The 19,100-nt window shown below is 37.2% G+C and overlaps 1 protein-coding gene across 2 annotated transcripts; it reads right to left on the minus strand.

The window, feature by feature from the left end:
- Positions 1 to 753: 753 nt before the first annotated feature.
- LOC118803491 (G2/M phase-specific E3 ubiquitin-protein ligase-like) lies at positions 754 to 12,210 on the minus strand. Of its 2 annotated transcripts, none has more exons than XM_036563984.1 (11): positions 11,781 to 12,210; positions 9,554 to 9,769; positions 9,293 to 9,426; positions 8,979 to 9,054; positions 8,458 to 8,602; positions 7,986 to 8,090; positions 4,515 to 4,828; positions 4,226 to 4,407; positions 2,480 to 2,649; positions 1,952 to 2,166; positions 754 to 1,868 (listed from the first exon to the last, which is right to left on the minus strand). In XM_036563984.1, exons 2-11 carry the CDS (start codon positions 9,561 to 9,563, stop codon positions 1,633 to 1,635), a joined length of 1,587 nt encoding a protein of 528 aa, XP_036419877.1. In that variant the 5' UTR covers positions 9,564 to 9,769; positions 11,781 to 12,210; the 3' UTR covers positions 754 to 1,632. The 2 variants fall into 2 exon arrangements, with proteins under 2 accessions (XP_036419877.1, XP_036419876.1); XM_036563983.1 differs by having other exon boundaries at positions 8,458 to 8,605.
- Between the last annotated feature and the right edge of the window lie 6,890 nt (positions 12,211 to 19,100).

Below are 19,100 nucleotides of genomic sequence, written 5' to 3' on the forward strand. Positions count from 1 at the left end.
TGCTGGAAGCGAGAACATGGAAATTGCACACTTTATGATCACAAACCGTGGGTTGAATAGAGGAAGCTTCATGGTCGGACCTAGTGTTCATAACCAACGCATTGAAAGGCTCTGGGCGGAAGTGAATAGGGTGGTCTCATCTTATTTCAAAGACATTTTCCTCTTTATGGAGAGCATGGGAATTTTAGATGAGAATAATCACATCCATATAAGAGCTCTGCAATACATCTTTCTGCCAAGGATAAACAGGGCGCTAGATGAATTTGTTCTGCAGTGGAACAATCATAATCTACGAACTGCAGCAGGACTGACACCACTACAGCTGTGGGCCACAGGCATGGGACAGATTCCAAGGCCTCTACCTCCCCCCAACCCTGCACAGCCAATCAGACAAATGCACATCAATCCCTTGACAGACGACGGAAATCACGGGATTGAACATTTTCTGGCAGCGTCTAACTTTCTGGAGAGCCTTGAGCCATAATGCCAAAGTACATGTTAAAAAGCATTATTTGTCTCTTTCTGTACAGCATGCTTTGTAATTTGAACAACAGGATAAATTAAGGCCAATCAGCCCAATTTGTCTGATCAGAATTACTTGAGCTCAATTATTTTAATTATTAAAATTATTTTCCACATTAGTTTTCACAGTAATGCTTTTCATTACAACCAGGCAAATTAATGTACATAAAAGAAAACAGCCTTTAGCAGCACTGAGTAATGTTTGTTTATTTGATGTTAACTCCTTTAAAGGGTGGCAAAAGTAATATTTGTTTATTTGTTGTTTGTTAATAAAGCCTTTAAAGGGCAGCACTAGTAACATTTGTTTTTGATATTTGTTAATAACTCCTTAAGAGGGTGGCAGTGAGTAATGTTTATTTGATGTTAAAGAAATCGTGAGCCTCAATTCCGTTTGTGGCAATTAATTATTGCTTAATTTTTCATAAATTGTGACAAGCCTTGCCAGATTTCCCAGTTAAGGCCACTGATTCTTCACCAATAACACATTTACACAAATAACTAATCAAATAAATGAGGTCAATCTTCAAATATTAACAATTAGACATAACGATGAGTTAAAGAACAGCAAAATGTCAATACTATGAAACATTTTTATTTGAACATGCCATTAACACATTCAACAGTACTTTAATTGCTTTTAGCAATTCTTAAACTACATTTTCCCACAACTTGACATTGACCCTAAAACAGGACATAATACCAAACAGTGCCTCAAAATTACATTAAATAAAAGAGAAACAACTGTTAACATTAATTTAGAAATTCAGAATGTATCTATATGTACTAATAAAACCAGAAATAAATCAAACAATCCTCAAAAACTAAAACATACAGCATATGAATAATCCAGTGTAAAATGAAAAATGCTTCAGACGCATTTACTTGTAAATTCTTATGATAGTACAGTCCAACATTTGCTTTTTGTTTTGCTTGTTTTTATAAGTTTGCTCTGAACATAGAAATCACTAAACAATTTTAAGTTCTTCAAAGCCTTTTCAATTTAAGAAAAACTAAAATAGAAGGTCCAATTCAACAGAATACATAACTGAAAATCTAGACCTCTTGTGCTGGAGGTCACAAATCTTATTTATGCTTTTCCACAAATCTTATTTATGCTTTTCCAAACCCTGCCGCATTGCGAATGCCAAAATCCATGGCTAATTTAAAATCTTCATATGTAGTTTTAATGGGTACCCTGAGGATGTTGTCACATGTATTGGCTGTTGGATATGCAGAGCATTCCTCAAACTCCAGAGAAGGTAGAGGGGAAAAGCCCAGAGGAGGAATGGAGTCACAACCAGTTGAGAAGATGAGGATTTCTTCCAAGGTGACTGCCTCTAGGTCAACTAAAATATACATAAAATGTTTTAAGTCACAGAAAATACAGTTGTTGCTCACAGAGGTCAACAATATTTAGAGAAGCTCTTACCCTCTGCATCTTGGAGGTAGTCTCGCCAATAACCCAAGGTACGACACTGCGCATCAAACCTGTTGCTGCCTCGCTCAGCCATCTTGCACTTGAAGAGAACCTCAACAGCTGTAGCTGTCAGTGGAATGGCTGTTTTCATGAATACTTCTTGAAACCTTTCTGGGTATTTCTGAAGTGCATCCAAGACACCCAAGCTTTGAAGACCATCACGGAACCTAAAATTAATGCCAAAACGAAACAAAAGACTATATTTTCATAGGATTACTTTTTAAAAAATGTAGGCCTGAACTATCAATTGCATTACCAACCCACCGTTTCATAAGAAAAATAACACACTAATAACATAAATAAAATATTTAACTTGATCTTGTACGCAGTAATAAACAGGATTATATTGCAAAATCAATTGATTTTTTCTTATAGAAACATACCATTGTTTTTTCACTGATCATGATATCATGTCTAGGAAAGCATGTTGTAAATAATGTCTGTATCCTTAACTGTCAGTTAAATTGAAAAAATCCATACCTTTCAAATGGTGCCCTTGTTCTCTGTAGCACATACCATTCTGCCAGTTCTGTGCACACCTCTTCTTTGTTTGTCAGCGTTATCTTGCGGCTGCATCCTGCAAGACTTATTAGACATGATGCTGCAAACACAGCTTCCTGCAACTCCTTGTCTGTCTTTGCATCTTTGATCTAAAACCCCAATAACAGTAGTTATTGTAGTTACATGTACCCCATACAGTACAGCGCCACTCTTTCATTAATTTAATTTTCAGTCAAAATGGCCGTTAAGTACAAATTATTCATTCTTCCATTTTTCAGTGTCAGGAAAAAAGCATGATATAAATTTAATAGAAAAATACACAGAAGCCTTAACAACTAAACATTTCAGCAGTATTTAATTTGTTCAATCTTCTACCACTTTAACTCTTCCAGAAAGTCAAAGCAAAATAAGTGAAAAAGCAGGAGCCTCTAAAACTGGAATTCAAAAATTATTAAAAGCTCCAAAGAAAATGGGACTCCTACCAACCACTTCCAAGACCTAGGACACACTTTAAAAAGATGGTTCTTCAGTAAATAAAATGGTTCTAAATAGAACCATGAACATAGAGAATCCTTTGAATCATTTTAAAGGGTTCTCTGCATCGTGAAATGTGTTGTATATGGTTCTATATAGCACCAAAAAGAGTTCTTCTATTGTTACAAGCTTGACATCGTAACAACAGAATAATCCTTTTTGGTGCGTTATAGAATCCTTTTCAAAAAGGTTCTACACAGAAACATCAACAGCACTTTCTCCATCAATTTGTTAAACAATAGAACCCTTTTTGCTCTATAGAACCATACCCACATATTCTCCCTCAATCTGAAGAACACTTTCATGATACAAAGAACCCTTTAACGATGCAAAGGATTCACTGGGTCTTCATGGTTCTATACAAAACAATTTATTTTACTAAAGAACCCTTGAAGAACCATCTTTGGTGTAGACCAAAGCCAAAACTGCCCCCATCACTTAAAGCTTTCATCTTTGAGAGAAGGGAGAAAATCAAGCTGCTTCAGATCTGAAAACATCCACAGGTGTTTCTGTCCATCCTTCCACTGTGAGAAGACGTCTCAGTGCTATGGGTCTGAAAGGATGTGTAGCTGTCAAGAAGCCTCATTGAGAAAACGGAAATAGATAAAAAGAAGAGTATTTAGACAGAAATCTGAGACGCGGAGGAAGGTTTTATGGACTGATGAGTCTAAATTGGAGATCTTTAATAAGAAGGTAAAAGAAGGCAGCATGCATGCCATCAAAGCAATGAAAGATTCTTGGAATCATCCCTACAAATATCAGTCAAGCATGGTGGAGAATAAGTGCATGTTCAGGAACATGCAACATTTATCTGGAGCTGCAAAATGACGTCCCAAAGGCCACTGCTAAGATCAAGACGTACTTATCAAACAAAGCTGCTAGTGTTCTCAAAACACTGGACCGACCTCGAGTCCAGACCTCAACATAATTCAATGTGTTTGGGATTACTTGGTTCATGAGAAGCAGAAGATGTAAACAATTTCTAGGACTGAACTTGAGGTATTCCTGGTTTTTCCCATGACACTGAACAATTAATAGCCATTACTTAATGGTCATTTTTACAGTTAAAAAAAAATAAATAAATAATAAAAAAAATAAATAAATAAAAAAATAAAGAAGGTCTCTAATTTTTGTGCAGTACTGTACTTAATACAAAAGGTATTTGCAAAGAATGTACATAAAAAGACATACCAATTGCAACTTCTGACTCGTTTCAACATCAGGCACGTCCGAGATGGTAACCTTGACCTTATCAGGACCCATGACCAGTGCATTAAAAAGTACAGGAGATAGGAAAGCAGGACTTTGACCTCCATGTACAATTGACATGGCCATCAGCTGACCTGCCAGAAAGTACCAATTGGATCTTGTAGCTATAATATAAGAACATAAAAAAAAAATGAAAATTGGTCTACAGCAATACAATAGATAAGAACATGCAATATTTAGAAATTTTCATTTAAACGTTGAATTAATTTACCTTTGGAATTGCATGACAATAACTTCATGTTTGGTGGTCCCTCAAACATTCCACAAGAGTCTTTTACTTCTTGAAGACATAATCTGAAAAATTCTCTAGTGGGTCCACCATTATCTACGGCTCCCTCAGAAATACCATGGTCATCTGTGAACTTAACATCCACTGTCTTGGCAGGGGAAAAGTTAGGTCTTGCCATTGCTCTTGTGGCCCCATCCCACACGTTCCTTCTGATTATATTAAATCGAACCACTTCATTAGGGTTGAGTTGTTGATTAAGCTCTCTGATAATGTCTTCAATCGTTGGACAATCACTGCTACAACAGAGAAATAAACAGACAAATAAAAATAATTATATGTATGCAGTCAATCATTTGGTTTTTATTTTTTTTATCCTCTAAGACTTATCATCTCTTTGTAATCACTATTTCGATCAAGAAATTTCAGTATTAAAAAAAAACTCGACCTTTACTTTAGAGTGTAGCACACTAATAAATCATCAGATTGCTCTGCTTTCTACCAACTAAAATCAGCAATTACCAAACTGACTGAAATGCCACACATTGCTTGCAATCAATCATCTTTAAAATGCATCAAAGCAAAATCTTCAAGTATTCATTTTAGCTGAATAATTCTGATAAATTTAACCTAGATAAATAGATTTAACAATCTATTAAAATTCCACTCTACAACATGTAACCCTCTCACTGGTATGGAGAAATCCACTTGGGTCATGTTTGCTAGGTTCGAAACGAGGAGAATGGAAAGAATGAGATGCGACAAAGGCTTGGAAGAAAATAACAAAAATGAATATATTGTTAGCTCAACAGGCATATACAAAACAAGGAAACAAATAGTTACACAAACAAAAAAAATAAGAAAATGGGCCCACTTAAGAGCTCTTCAGGGTCACTGTCTCTGAATTAAAATCTGAAGCTCAAGACTGCTATGCAGCTTTTATGTGAATATGCGTGTATGCCGCTTCTTTTCTTTTCTTGGGGATGAATCTCAATCAGTTCGTAAAGAAAAGCTTATCTGTTTCTCCTGTTCTGTCCCTGTCCGTGAAGGAACAACACGCAGGGCAGACGGCTTTCAACACGTGGTCCTGGCTCGCCGTTCTGGTCTCACTCACAGTCTGACGCGCGTGCGTGCTTGAAAGATCCAAACTCAATGCAAGAAAAAAAACCAATCTACATAAAAAAAATACAACCATTACTACTCAACTTCTCAACAAGTAATTCTTATGTAGATTCAATACAGAAGACTTCTGTGAATACGCAACAATTTGCTTCTATACAGTGAAAAAATGCTTTACTTATTGAACATTCTACTATTGACATCTTACGAATTCCTTCAATATCAATTCTAAAGACCTTACAGCTGAAAATCTTCAATTCCTGTAGTAAATTTGTACGTTAGGCGTCGAATTACAGTACAGACAAATTTAACTACATAGTTTGCTCTTAACAAATCTGAACGCTAGCATTCGGCTTTCCAAAGAATACTTATAAAACATTAATCTGAAATCATTTACAAAACCAAAACATAGTACAATCACAACTCCAACTGGCTTTTTTTTTTTCTTTCTTGCTTTCTAATAATAAACCGTTTGAACAGTTTTCATCCTACTCTTTTATAGTCAGCAGCATAACATGCTAACTCACACTGACTAGCATGAGAAAAAATGAGTTTAACTCACCAGAGTTGCTCATTAAAAGGGGAAATAATCGACAGCAAAAGACATTGATGGATAATTTCACCTTTACAGAGTGAAAGAAGTAAAATATGGCTCAGTTCTAGTCTTAATATCTGTAAATCCGTACTCTAGGTCAATAAATTCAATGCTGTGAAGAGTAGTAAATTCAAAGCTAAGCTGCAAGTGGTTTCGTTCGTTGTTTTTTTTCTTTTCTAAAACTGGTTTGGACCAGTTCTCCCAGGTGGCTCAGACTATCTTAAAGCGCCCTCTACAGGAAATTTCAAGAACTGCAACATCTATACCTTAAGTGCAGCACAAACATGAAATGAAAATAAACCTTCACTTTAAGTGGGTTACAAACACATTATAGATTAGAGATTTTATAACCATTTTATAACCAAGAGATTTTGTAACCTGCCTAGTAGCAATGAACATGCAGTGGTAAACAGAAAATTTAAGAAGTCTACACACCCCTGTAAAACAGCAGTTTTTGCTATGTAAAAAAAAAAAATCATGTCAGAATCAGCTTTAATGTGAAATATAAAACCTATAAATTAAATGAAAAAATAAACAAATTTAGGGTTAAAAAAAGAGAAAAAAATGATAATAACCTGGTGGGTTAAGTGTTTAATTGGGGATGTGTTTCTGGGAACAGTTTGGGGAAGAACCTTTTCTGTTCCAGCATGACTGAGCCCCAGTGCACAAAGCAGCTCCATAAAGACATGGCTGGGTGAGTTTGAGGTGAAAGAACTTGACTGGCCCTCACAGAGCCCTGACCTCAACCCCATCCAACACCTTTGGGATGAACTAGAATGGAGATTGTGAGCCAGGCCCTCTCGTCCAACATCAGTGCCTGACCTCACAAATGCTCTTCTGAATAAATGGGTAAAAATTCCTACAAACACTCTCTAAAATCTTGTCTTCCTAGAACAGTGGAGGCTGTTAGAGCTGCAAAGGGGGACCAACTCCATATTAATGCCTATAGATTTAGAATGGGATTCATAAAAGCTCCTGTAGGTGTGATGTGTAGGTGTCCGAATACTTTTCTCCACAGAGTATATGTCTGGGCTATGGGGTAGGGTGGCAATACATAAGGGGGAGGGGTGGAATTAACAGAGATGGAATTTTGCAAGATATATCCAGTCTCCCAAACCCATATGGAAAAATGTGTTATAGTCTGACAATCATGACTGAACTTTCTGGCCATAATTCCAAAAAGTTTGTCTGGTGTAAAAATAACAATGTCCATTACCAACAGAACACCATACCCATGATGAAGCATGGCAGTGGCAGCATCATGCTTTGGGGCTGCTGTTCTTCATCTGTAACTATAACTTTTATCAAAGTGGGGGAAATCATGAATAGCTCTAAATACCAGCTGATTTTGGCACAATGTTTTGGAATGGCCCAGTCAGAACCTGGACATAAAAAAAAAAATCTGAGGCGACCTGAAGAGGGATGTGCACAGAAGATGCCATTGAAATTTGATGAATCCAGACCATTTTTACAAAAAAGAATGGGAAAATATTGCTAAGATTTGATGTGCCAAGCTGACAGACCCAAAAAAGACCAAATGCTGTAATTAATACAAAAGGTGCTTCAACAGAGTATTAGTTTAGGGCGTGCAACCAGGTTACTTCAAGTTTAATGCTTGACTGTTTTTCAGGTTTTATAGATTGCAATGTCTCATTAAAGGTGGAAAAAGTTCTGACATGATTTCTCTACATTCACTTTTCATTAGAAAAATAATAAATGCATTGACAAATGAACAGTCTTACTTCACAGTTCTGAAACTCGTCTCAGACAGGGAGTTCGCAATTGCTTCCTGAAGGCTTGCATCTTCTGGTTCATACTCCTCTATCTCCAGCAAATTCACATACTCACTAAAATGTGTAACAAATACTGGTAAATAGTTCTCAATCACCAGATATACATTTATCAATCTTGCAACCCTCCAGTAAATAAAGCTAAAGAGCATCACATTGCATTTCCTAGTTTCATTCTTATGTTCTGTGGGGATACAGCCTCTCTTGTCTAACACTAATGCTAGAAACAAATACTATACCAGTCACAAGTTTTTACTACACTTAGCAGTATATATCTAACCTAAAAGGGTCTGTCAATATGATGAAGTACACATATCACCTATTTTTTTAATAAGGGTATGAAAGTGTAAATAACTAAGTAAGAGGTAAGATGTGCTGATGAAAACTGTATTCCCTCTACGACTAATACTATGATAATACATACCCATATAATGTGCTTGTTCTGACCGTCTCACGTGGACCTGTTTGCGAGATCAATATCACATTGCTTTCCTCCTCTGGGAGATCAGACATTATTCTGTGTCTGTCTTGCTGCTGATCCATCACAACATGTGGTACATCTTGCTGAACTACTTTTTCAAACAAAGACATACACAACATGCATCATTATTGTATTATTTGAGGTAGTAACATGATAATGCATATAGTTTCAAGTTCATTTATATCCTGAAAGCCTGTTATAACAGGGTTAATCTTACGCAAGATATCATATCACCACAAAAAGCACAAGTCACATTTTTTAAGACTGAGGCAAAACATCATAAATAATGCTAATATACCGGCTTAATACAGTAGTGGTTTAATACAAACTAATCAAATCTAATGAATGACTTATTGTTAGGCTAGTAGCCATGCATAAGTTTAGCACATGTTAAAACCACAGTCCAATCATTTTTATCAAATAACAGCTGACACTATATCATGTACAGTATATATTGCACTCACCAACAGTCTCACTCTTTGAGGAAGCAACTGAACTTCCAATCTCAGATCCAGGACTTTCTTCCCCACTTTCACTTGACTGCACAAAACATGGCATACTAACTAAAAATGTTTTTAAAAATTGGAAATTCTTAAAGCATGAAAGTGCTATATTGCTCCTCAATGAGGTAGCTAGTTTTTACATTCAGAATGCAGAGAGACATTGCAAGTTAACATCTACTGAAAAGAATAATGAATGAAATGAATAAATGGATAGTTTATTTAAACACACAAGGCAGCATTGATAAATAAACATACTGAAATAATGGCCAACTTACAGATTGGTCAAGCAGTACTTTGTCAGGCAGCACATATACTGAGCGTTGGTGGAAAACCTTCTTTAACATACGCCCACTCATTTCTTGATGGGGTGCTAGAGATGGTTTCACAAGTTTGCTGTGGCAACTGCAAACTACACACTCAGATTAATTAGAAAATGTGCAATAACACAACCAGATATTAAAGTTTGTGACATAAACATACAGCAAGCAGTGAGTTTTTCTTCATGGTCCAAGTAGGTTAACATTTTACACACTCACCTACAACCATCAACCTGTGGCATAAAAGCCCTCCGAATTGTGGACATCACCTCTGACTCGCCCCATTGAATGTTAAATTCTACTGCAGATTTCACATGGCCATTATCAAACAACCAGGCTTTATCTGCTCGTCGTGGCACAAGGGTAGTCGTGTTGTCTGGAAGAAGCACAACCTCCTTTGTAAAAGTCTCAAGCTGAGGAGGTCCTTGAACACGTCTATTTTCCAAAAAAAGCAGAAAAAAAAAATCCAGAGGAAAAAATGACCTGTTAGCGCAGTGCAACACTTCAATACACTGGCACAGAAAATTGATTGCTGTATTTCATGAGAAAGCAAAATGATTACAAGTTTTTACCCTCACAATTTCATAGTATTTTACTGAGTGTAACATCAGCCTATGGTAATCGAACTAGAATGACATTTGGAAAAAAGCCAATTAGCTTACGAACTTGGATTAAGCAGATAAAATGAACAAAAGGAGAGGCAAAAATTGCTCACCAAGAGATAACATGGGTCTTACGGAAACAGCAAAAAAAATTACACTTCATAGTGAAGGTACATCAACAATTATTACTCTTACAGAAAGTAATGAGACAATAAGCAGGAACAACTTAATTTATTAAGACCAATGGATGTCCCATTCAGTATTCAACCTATAAATTCATTAGTAAGCTGATTCATCAAGACCATAGTTTTTAATAATATAATTGTGACATCCCTAGAATCATTTATAATGTCTGTGCCCTAACAAAGTGAATGGTTACCTGTTAAGATTTTGTTACTGATTAAATACAGATTCTTTATGATAAACTGTGTTTGTTCCCCAAAGAGTAATGTACCTGTTAACTCATAGATGCTTTGTCACAGACATATTCACATTGACAGAATCACACAATGGTCCTTACAAAGTTTACTTGTGTATGTACCACTCCAAACATACACCAAACTGACCTAACAATATCTATAAAATTAATACACGAAAAACCTTTACATTCACCCAAAGCTGATTAAGTAACTATCGAACCAGACAATAATAGGTGTAAGCACTATATTTGCGATTCAAATAGTACATAACTTTTTTAATATCTGTATGTATTAATTTAGCAGCTCAGTTGAAAAAGTATGAAAATGATTTTAGTTTGTAAAAAAATACCTTTACAAATCATTTTTCTGGCATAGTTTCACAGCGATATTCACATTAATAGAATCATGGGAGACTGTGGCTATTTGATATATGCTGTCGTGAATTCTGCCACCTACTGGTGAGAAAAAATAGCTGTACTTTTCTGAATAACGATGATTTGTAATAGAGTAATAGGGTGTATTTCACAAAGCAGGATTTCTCAGTTTACCCAGACAATTTAAGCCCAACATCAAGCATGTCCAATAGGAAAAGAGCCAAGGAACATTACTGTTGGACAATCCTAATATTTGGGCTTAGTAAACTGAGAAATTCTTCTTTGTGAAATACCCCAGTTTTCTTACAAACAACGTACATTGGCATTAGCATACAGGCTACACAAGTAATTGTATGTACTGCATGAACAGAATAAAATCAATGGATCAGCTTTAGTAGTAGTCCTACAAAGGCCTTCGTTACCATTACCTTCTTATGCTGGAAGACGCATTAATTAATCCTGAATAATTTACTCTTACTCTTAATTAATTAGTTAATTTATTGCATTCATATGTTCCTACTTCTTGACTCACTCATTTCTAATTAACTATTCCTTAAAAAATGCTTTCGACACTGTAAGTTCACAAACCCCGGATGCTATAAAACGCTTACCAATTCACTATAACGTTAAGGCTATAAAACGCCTTGAGGGCAGCGCAGGTTAATACAGTTATCAAGCACTGTATGACCACAACGTTCAGACCAAAATAGTTATGTTGGCATGTCGATTGCTATTTGTACAATTACAGTTTCGTTAAAAGTTTGTTGAGATGAAGCAAGCTGAATAGCAAGTGTGCTAGCTAGCTAGCATAACTAGTTAGTGTGTTTGCTGAAGCATGTACATGCAACTTCTACAGACGTGTGACTCTATGTGTAGAGATAACAACGCAGAACACAATTTCATGTCATTGCAAGTTACAACCTGAAGTTAGTATTAGCAAGGATTACCAAGAAGCAAGATAGCCGAGCAGCAAATTTGGCAGAATGGGACCTTTTTTCCTTTAATAGGGGCATAAAACAAAAGTCAATGTCATGTCTTGTAACATAGATACCTTGTTTGTCTTCCGACGTTTACCCTCGGCAGACGCCTTAAATTATACGACTGGGCAGGCAAAGGCGGTGGCGGTGGGCAGGACATGCCACTCAAGTGCAGGCTGAAATCGCTGTTGGTGTGAATAACGTTACATGCATTTGCATCGGGTGCTCTTATTTGTGGCCCTCTATTGAAAAGTGAACGAACTTCATCTTCTACATGCCCAAATGACGGCTGTGCACTAGGAGCACTACTACTACACGCATTCGCAATAGAGTCCATAAAACTCCTGTCGTTGAGAAGCGATGCAACCAACTCCCGAGCTCTTTCTGCCATGATTGATTAAGGACCCTCCCTCACCCTACCCCGCGAGCAAATTCGCGGCTTTTAGCAGAGGACCCAACTATGTTGACCAAAGCAGTGCCTAGTGGCAAATTAAAGTTCCATTTATTTCCAGTAACTATTAACTAAGTACTTAGTCTATAAGTATGTGAATGCACGAATAAATTTCAATTGCACATGCACAACATTTCATTAGGTTAATGTTCATTCAATATGTATATATATATATATATATATATATATATATATATATATATATATATATATATATATATCAGTGTTCACGAACATTGATATATATGGAATGAACATTGATATATATGGAATGAACATTGATATATATACAATGAACTTTGATATATATACAATGAACTTTGATATATATGGAATGAACTTTGATATATATACAATGAACATTGATATATATGGAATGAACTTTGATATATATACAATGAACATTGATATATATGGAATGAACATTGATATATATATGGAATGAACTTTGATATATATACAATGAACATTGATATATATGGAATGAACATTGATATATATATGGAATGAACTTTGATATATATTGAATGAACATTGATATATATGGAATGAACTTTGATATATATACAATGAACTTTGATATATATGGAATGAACTTTGATATATATACAATGAACATTGATATATATGGAATGAACATTGATATATATATATGGAATGAACTTTGATATATATACAATGAACATTGATATATATGGAATGAACTGTGATATATATTGAATGAACATTGATATATATGGAATGAACATTGATATATATGGAATGAACTTTGATATATAGTGAATGAACATTGATATGGCTATGAAGAATCTTGGTGCCTGGTTGTCTGTAGGCCTTTAGGATCACCAGCTGATGGTTGTACTGCAAGAGTTTGAAGATGAGCGTTCAGACTCGGCGAGCTCTTTCAATGTTGATGCCCCCTCTCTGTGCCAGTGAAGGGGTCTAAATTGGCAACTGAGGCTGGAGAAAGGAGATCAAATCATCACCCTCTGCATTTTCAGGTAAATTTACCAGACGTAAATGATTTTGGCGACCTCCTCTCTGTCTTGCCACTGATTGGCCTGGACTACGTCAGTGTGGCTACCAAGCAAAGTGACCAAAGAGCTGACTGCAGAAAGCTGTCTCCACTCCAACCACTCTCTGCTGAAAAGAGTCCATGTCCTTACGTAACACCTTTACATCCACATATAGCTCTTGTAAGGATCTCTTCAGCTCATAAATCAGTGTCGCTAAATCCAGAGGGTTCTCGATGAGAAAAGTAAATGAGGTCAGAGAAATCAGAGAGAAATGGCTACATATTCATATTTAAAATGTTTTTCAATACATTTCTTAATGGATTGATCTCCCCAAAATATGCATGCAAGACCTATGACTTTATTTCTCATGTTTACTTGTTTGTATTGCAAAATGACACACTGCAAAAGAGGAAACAGTAAGTGTTCTAATGACCTCAGACCATGTCACTGTGTGCAGTTTCCGATTCTGAAGAAGCTGCTGATAAAGTCTCTAAAAGTCAGAAGAGTTCCGGTCTAGCTGATTTAAACACAGCTCCTGTGAGCTGCACGGACATTAGAGTGGGTTAGACTCCACTGAAGAGCTGCTGAGAAAGCTATGTACTCAGTGTGGTATACAGGGCTAGTGTAGTGCTGGGTGTGGAGCTGTCAGTGTGCTGTGAACTCAGTGTTGTTTTACTAGTGAGAATGTTGCTGATTTTTTATCTTCTCTTCATTGGGCTTCATGTCTCTGAAGGTGAGTGTATTTTTTTTTTATCTTGTTACTGAGTTACTGATGTCTTACAAACCTAAATTTATGTGCCAGTCAAAACTGCAATTAGCACAAATTGCATTTTTAATATTAAAAATGTAATATACTGAAACACAGCATTATATGTACATATTTGTTCCTCTGGGGGGTGGGGGGGGGGTGCATACTTTTCATGTAAATCAAAGTAATGTTCATGTCATCTCGGACCACTTCTGCTGGTCCATTCATCATGAAATTGTTTTATGATATAAAGGACAGCAATGATATGCATCACATGTAACTGTTCCTGTATCTTTTTCTCTTCATTTGTTTGTTTTCCATTAAAGAGTGTCAATCATCCAAAGCTGTGGGTTGACATTACATACAAGACTATAATCACAAAGTCATAAAAAGACTATATAATTAATCTGATCTTACTGATGTGTTTGTCTGCAGGCTGCACTCTGGTGGGAAACAGAAGAACACCAGTTCCTATCACTGTACATACAGGAGGGTCAGTACTGCTGCCCTGCTACTGCACTGACCTACACACCATACCTGAAGGATTCAGCTGGAAGAAAGACAACACAAACAGAGAAACATGGGAAGAGATATGCAGTGAAAGTGGTCAGTACAGAAACAGAGCTCAGCTGGTTAATGGTCACTTTTCTGGAAATCTCTCTCTACTCATATCACACCTGACTGAAGAGGATGGAGGAGATTATATCTGTGCTGTTAAAGATTTACATTTAATTATCAGACTCACTTTACAAGGTAAAACGGTGTTTTCATTCACACTGCAATACTTTTGCCCAAGCGGTCAGTGATTTATGAAAATTAGTCAAACTACATAATCACATCATTCTACCATCTAAAATAAAAAGAAGTCATTCTGTTCCATTCCATGAATAATGTAAATGATGTGTTTATGAGGGTAAATTGTGGTGAGAATGATCTTACAGAAAAGTGACCACACAGACATCAGACTCACTGTTGAAGGTTAAACATTATTTAAATATGTATTTATACTGTCATCTCTAAATTAAAGAAACCTGTATTTAACCTGATTCAGCATGTATCTGCTGTTTAGCTTTATTCTCCATCTTTACTCACACTGAACTGATTTGAACATTTGTACATTTTGATATAAGCTGTTCTGGTCATTTACAAGAAAATGTTTTCATGTTGTTGTGTATCTACAGTGAGCTGTTTACTGCTGTTCTGTTCCTGCACTGACTATCAAACTCTTCTCTCTCTACAGAGGGTCCACCTAAAACTACAACAAAACTACAACATCTACTCAATGTACACACCAGTCCAGCCACTTCAACCACACATTCATCTCAAACTCAAGGTAAGTACAGCACATTGACCACACCTTGTGTTGCGTGAGTAAGATGTTCTGTCTAAATGTGGGTGAAGGACGGTATGAACGTCACAAACAACAATGATTGGGTAGTCAGGAAGGCTGGAGAGGTGTTTAAAAATGTGTGAAAGAATCATGGATCATCAGTGTTCAGGCTATAACTATTTGGTTATAGGAGTGTTGTTGATGTTAATGTTTATTATAATAAATCATCCTTCTGGACCTCTTTGGTAATACACAGTAACTTGTATTAAACTGAAATCTGCTTTTAATTTAAGATCTATGCAGAATCTTATATATGCCAATTCCATGGACATTCCAAATAATAAAGTTCAGTGATAACATATCAGTAAGTTAGATTTTGCTGAAGATTTCAGTAAAGTGGTTCTGTTGTGGAGGTGTAAGGGTGAGTGAATAGGTGAATACCAGAGAAAACCATATTGTTCCTCATGCTGTGTTTTAATGAATCCAGAATAGTTTCTTTCATTTCCTCATTTTCTTTAACAACAGATGAGAGTTGTGTAGTGAGTTCGCTGACTGATCATATTAGTGTTTCTTTGGTCAGTGACACAATTTGCTCTTGGCTGAACTCCAAGCTTTCACTTATAGTCTGGAATTCTTTGTGCAGCACTCAGTACTTCTGCCAGTGAGATTCTAGCATCTATTGCCGAGAGTTTATTGTCAACTGAGTGGAGAATGTGTAGAATGAGATGGTGTAATTTATTTATTTATTTATTTAATTTTAATGGCGCATTTCAGTAGGGGAAAAACATCGTGAGGGGGAAGTGGAACTTTGACTCAGGAATTCACTTCCTTTATATATATATATATATATATATATATATATATTTTAATGATTTGCTTTAATGTAACTACGTATCTACAGTCAGGTGATTATTGCTGTTCTATTCCTGCACTGACTTCCTTTCTGTTTCTACTGATGCCTCACCTAAAACTATAACATCTATTGCAGTGGTCAACACCTTAAACAGTCTTACCACACCAACCACAGCAGCTTCTCAAGAGATTAATGGTAAACACAGATCATGCAATAAAACGGTCAATAACACACAATCATTTCATTTAGGATGTCTGTAGTGATGAAGATAATGACTGACATCTAAACTTTGTTCTGAAGAGAAATCATAAATCAATTTTTTTAACAGCATATAAAATGTTCACACAGTGGTTAATTAAAGACTTAATAATAAAATGAATAAGATGATCCACTTGTCATTGCAGAATGTCCGAAGTCTCTGCCCTTCGTTCCCTTCGCCATGATCAAAGTGATCGTTCTCCACATTAGTGTTGCTGTGGTTTATCAGACCAAGAGAACTAAAGGTTCAATCTGCACAATCAAACTGTTATTATCAAAGAAATGTTATTGTTTTTGTTCATTTATCAAGTATTTTGTATCACTGTCAGATCCAGCCAGAGTTCACCACAGCACTGCTGGTGGAGATGGAGTGGTCAGTCAGTAGTAGTGCAGTCCTGCAACACTGACATGAAGTCACCATTTGGCAGCTAAACTATCCTAAACTCATGAGTGGAAATGTTTAAGAATTCCTCCTCAGATGCTGCTCATAAACAGGCAAACATACATTTACATTTTGAAAACGATCTGTTGCACTTTCACTGCTTTTCTGCTTTTTTTGTAAATGTCATGTAAAAAACACAAAAAATACTAATCACTCAACATTTTAATGACTAATAAATTAAAGGACATTATTTGGGAATCAGGGCGGCACGGTGGCGCAGTGGGTAGCGCTGTTGCCTCACAGCAAGAATGGCCTGGGTTCGATTCCCGGCCGGGTGACCAGGGTCATTTCTGTGTGGAGTTTGCATGTTCTGCATGGGTTTCCTCCCACAGTCCAAAGACATGCAGTCAGGCCAGTTGGACATGCTAAAATTGCCCCTTAGTGTGAGTGACTGTGTATGTCTGTCTGTCTGCCCTGCGATGGACTGGCGACCTGTCCAGGGTGTATCCTGCCTTCCGCCCAATGACAGCTGGGATAGGCTCCAGCACCCCACCGCGACCCAGAAGGATAAGCGGTTTAGATGATGTATGTATGTATGTATGTATTTGGGAATCTTGTGATTTGTCTCATGCTTTTGTGGTTCATCCTTCACGACATTCCAAAACACTTGTAAGATAAACAGTTCAGACAGGTCATGGCATGACACTGGGCTACAGGAGTTAGAGGCAGAGCTGTAGGTCACTGACTATGGTGCTGAAAACCTGTCCTACACCCTCAACGTCCAACATGCAGATCATTCAGAGTTTACAGATGCTTAGTAGTTGAAAATGATCAGCACGTGAAGCCACTCACCAGCCGACTAACACCTGAGAGATTAAACAGACAGACTTTTCAGCTGGTGTTCTGAGTCCATGTGTTTTTATTCTCTTCAGTGACCTGAGAGTCTCACACTGCCCGATACAAGCTGCACACACTGTGGAATATGAAGAAAAGTACATTTAGGTGACAGAAGAATGAAGCCACAATGTTTAGAAAGATGAAATCAGTCTACTGAAGTTCGCTTGTTGTGCCTCATCTGTTATGTTCATCATAACTTCCTCTTTAAAAAAAAAGTGTCCCAGTGTGCCATAAATCAGTGGCTCATCTTTGCACTTCTACACTGTTAGTATCTAATTCAGAAAAACTTAATTAATTTCTCATTTAAAATTTCTTCATATAAGTTGATCTGTGTTATTTTGTAAGCAGTGGTCTCTATAATTATGGAAACTCTTAGTAAAGCCTGGACAAAGTTTATAAAAGTGTTTTTGTGCTTAATCTGTTCATAGTTACACTAAAAATACATCATATTGCCAAAGATATTCGCTCGTCTGCCTTCACATGCATATGAACTTGAGTGACATCCCATTCTTAATCCATAGGGTTTAATATGATGTTGGCCCACCCTTTACAGCTATAACAGCTTCAACTCTTCTGGGAAAGCTTTCCACAAGGCTTAGGAGTGTGTTTATGGGAATTTTTGACCGTTCTTCCAGAAGCGCATTTGTGAGGTCAGACACTGATGTTGGACGAGAAGGCCTGGCTCACAGACTCCGCTCTAATTCATCCCAAAACTGTTCTATCGGGTTGAGGTCAGGACTCAGTCAAGTTCCTCCACACCAAACTCGCTCATCCATGTCTTTATGGACCTTGCTTTGTGCACTGGTGCGCGGTCATGTTGGAACAGGAAGGGGCCGTCCCCAAACTGTTCCCACAAAGTTCCTTTCACTGGAACCAAGGGGCCGAGCCCAACTCCCGAAAAACAACCCCTCACCATAATCCTCCCTCCACCAAACTGTACGCTTGGCACAATGCAGTCAGACAATTACCGTTCTCATGGCAACCGCCAAACCCAGACTCGTCCATCGGATTGCCAGACGAAGAAGCGTGATTCGTCACTCCAGAGAACACGTCTCCACTGCTCTAGAGTCCAGCTCTCTATGCTGTTCTTGAGCTAATCTGAAGGCCACATGAAGTTTGGAGGTCTGTAGCGATTGACTCTGCAGAAAGTTGGTGACCTCTGCGCACTATGCGCCTCAGCATCCGCTGACCCCGCTCTGTCACTTTATGTGGCCGACCACTTCGTGGCTGAGTTGCTGTCGTTCCCAATCACTTCCACTTTGTTATAATACTACTGACAGTTGACTGTGGAATGTTTAGTAACGAGGAAATTTCACGACTGGACTTGTTGCACAAGTGGCATCCAATCACGGTACCACGCTGGAATTCACTGAGCTCCTGAGAGCGACCCATTCTTTCACAAATGTTTGTAGAAGCAGTCTGCATGCCTAGGTGCTTGGTTTTATACACCTGTGGCTTT

This window comes from Colossoma macropomum, unplaced genomic scaffold (assembly GCF_904425465.1).
Source record: "Colossoma macropomum unplaced genomic scaffold, Colossoma_macropomum, whole genome shotgun sequence".
NCBI classification, from domain to species: Eukaryota; Metazoa; Chordata; class Actinopteri; order Characiformes; family Serrasalmidae; genus Colossoma; species Colossoma macropomum.

Excerpts from the sequence above, each read along its gene's own strand:
- LOC118803491 (XM_036563983.1), bottom strand. Across the intron at positions 2,650-4,225 it reads CGAGTCAGAAGTTGCAATTG|ATCAAAGATGCAAAGACAGA; the intron begins GTATGTCTTTTT and ends TTGGGGTTTTAG. Across the intron at positions 2,167-2,479 it reads ACAAGGGCACCATTTGAAAG|GTTCCGTGATGGTCTTCAAA; the intron begins GTATGGATTTTT and ends CATTAATTTTAG.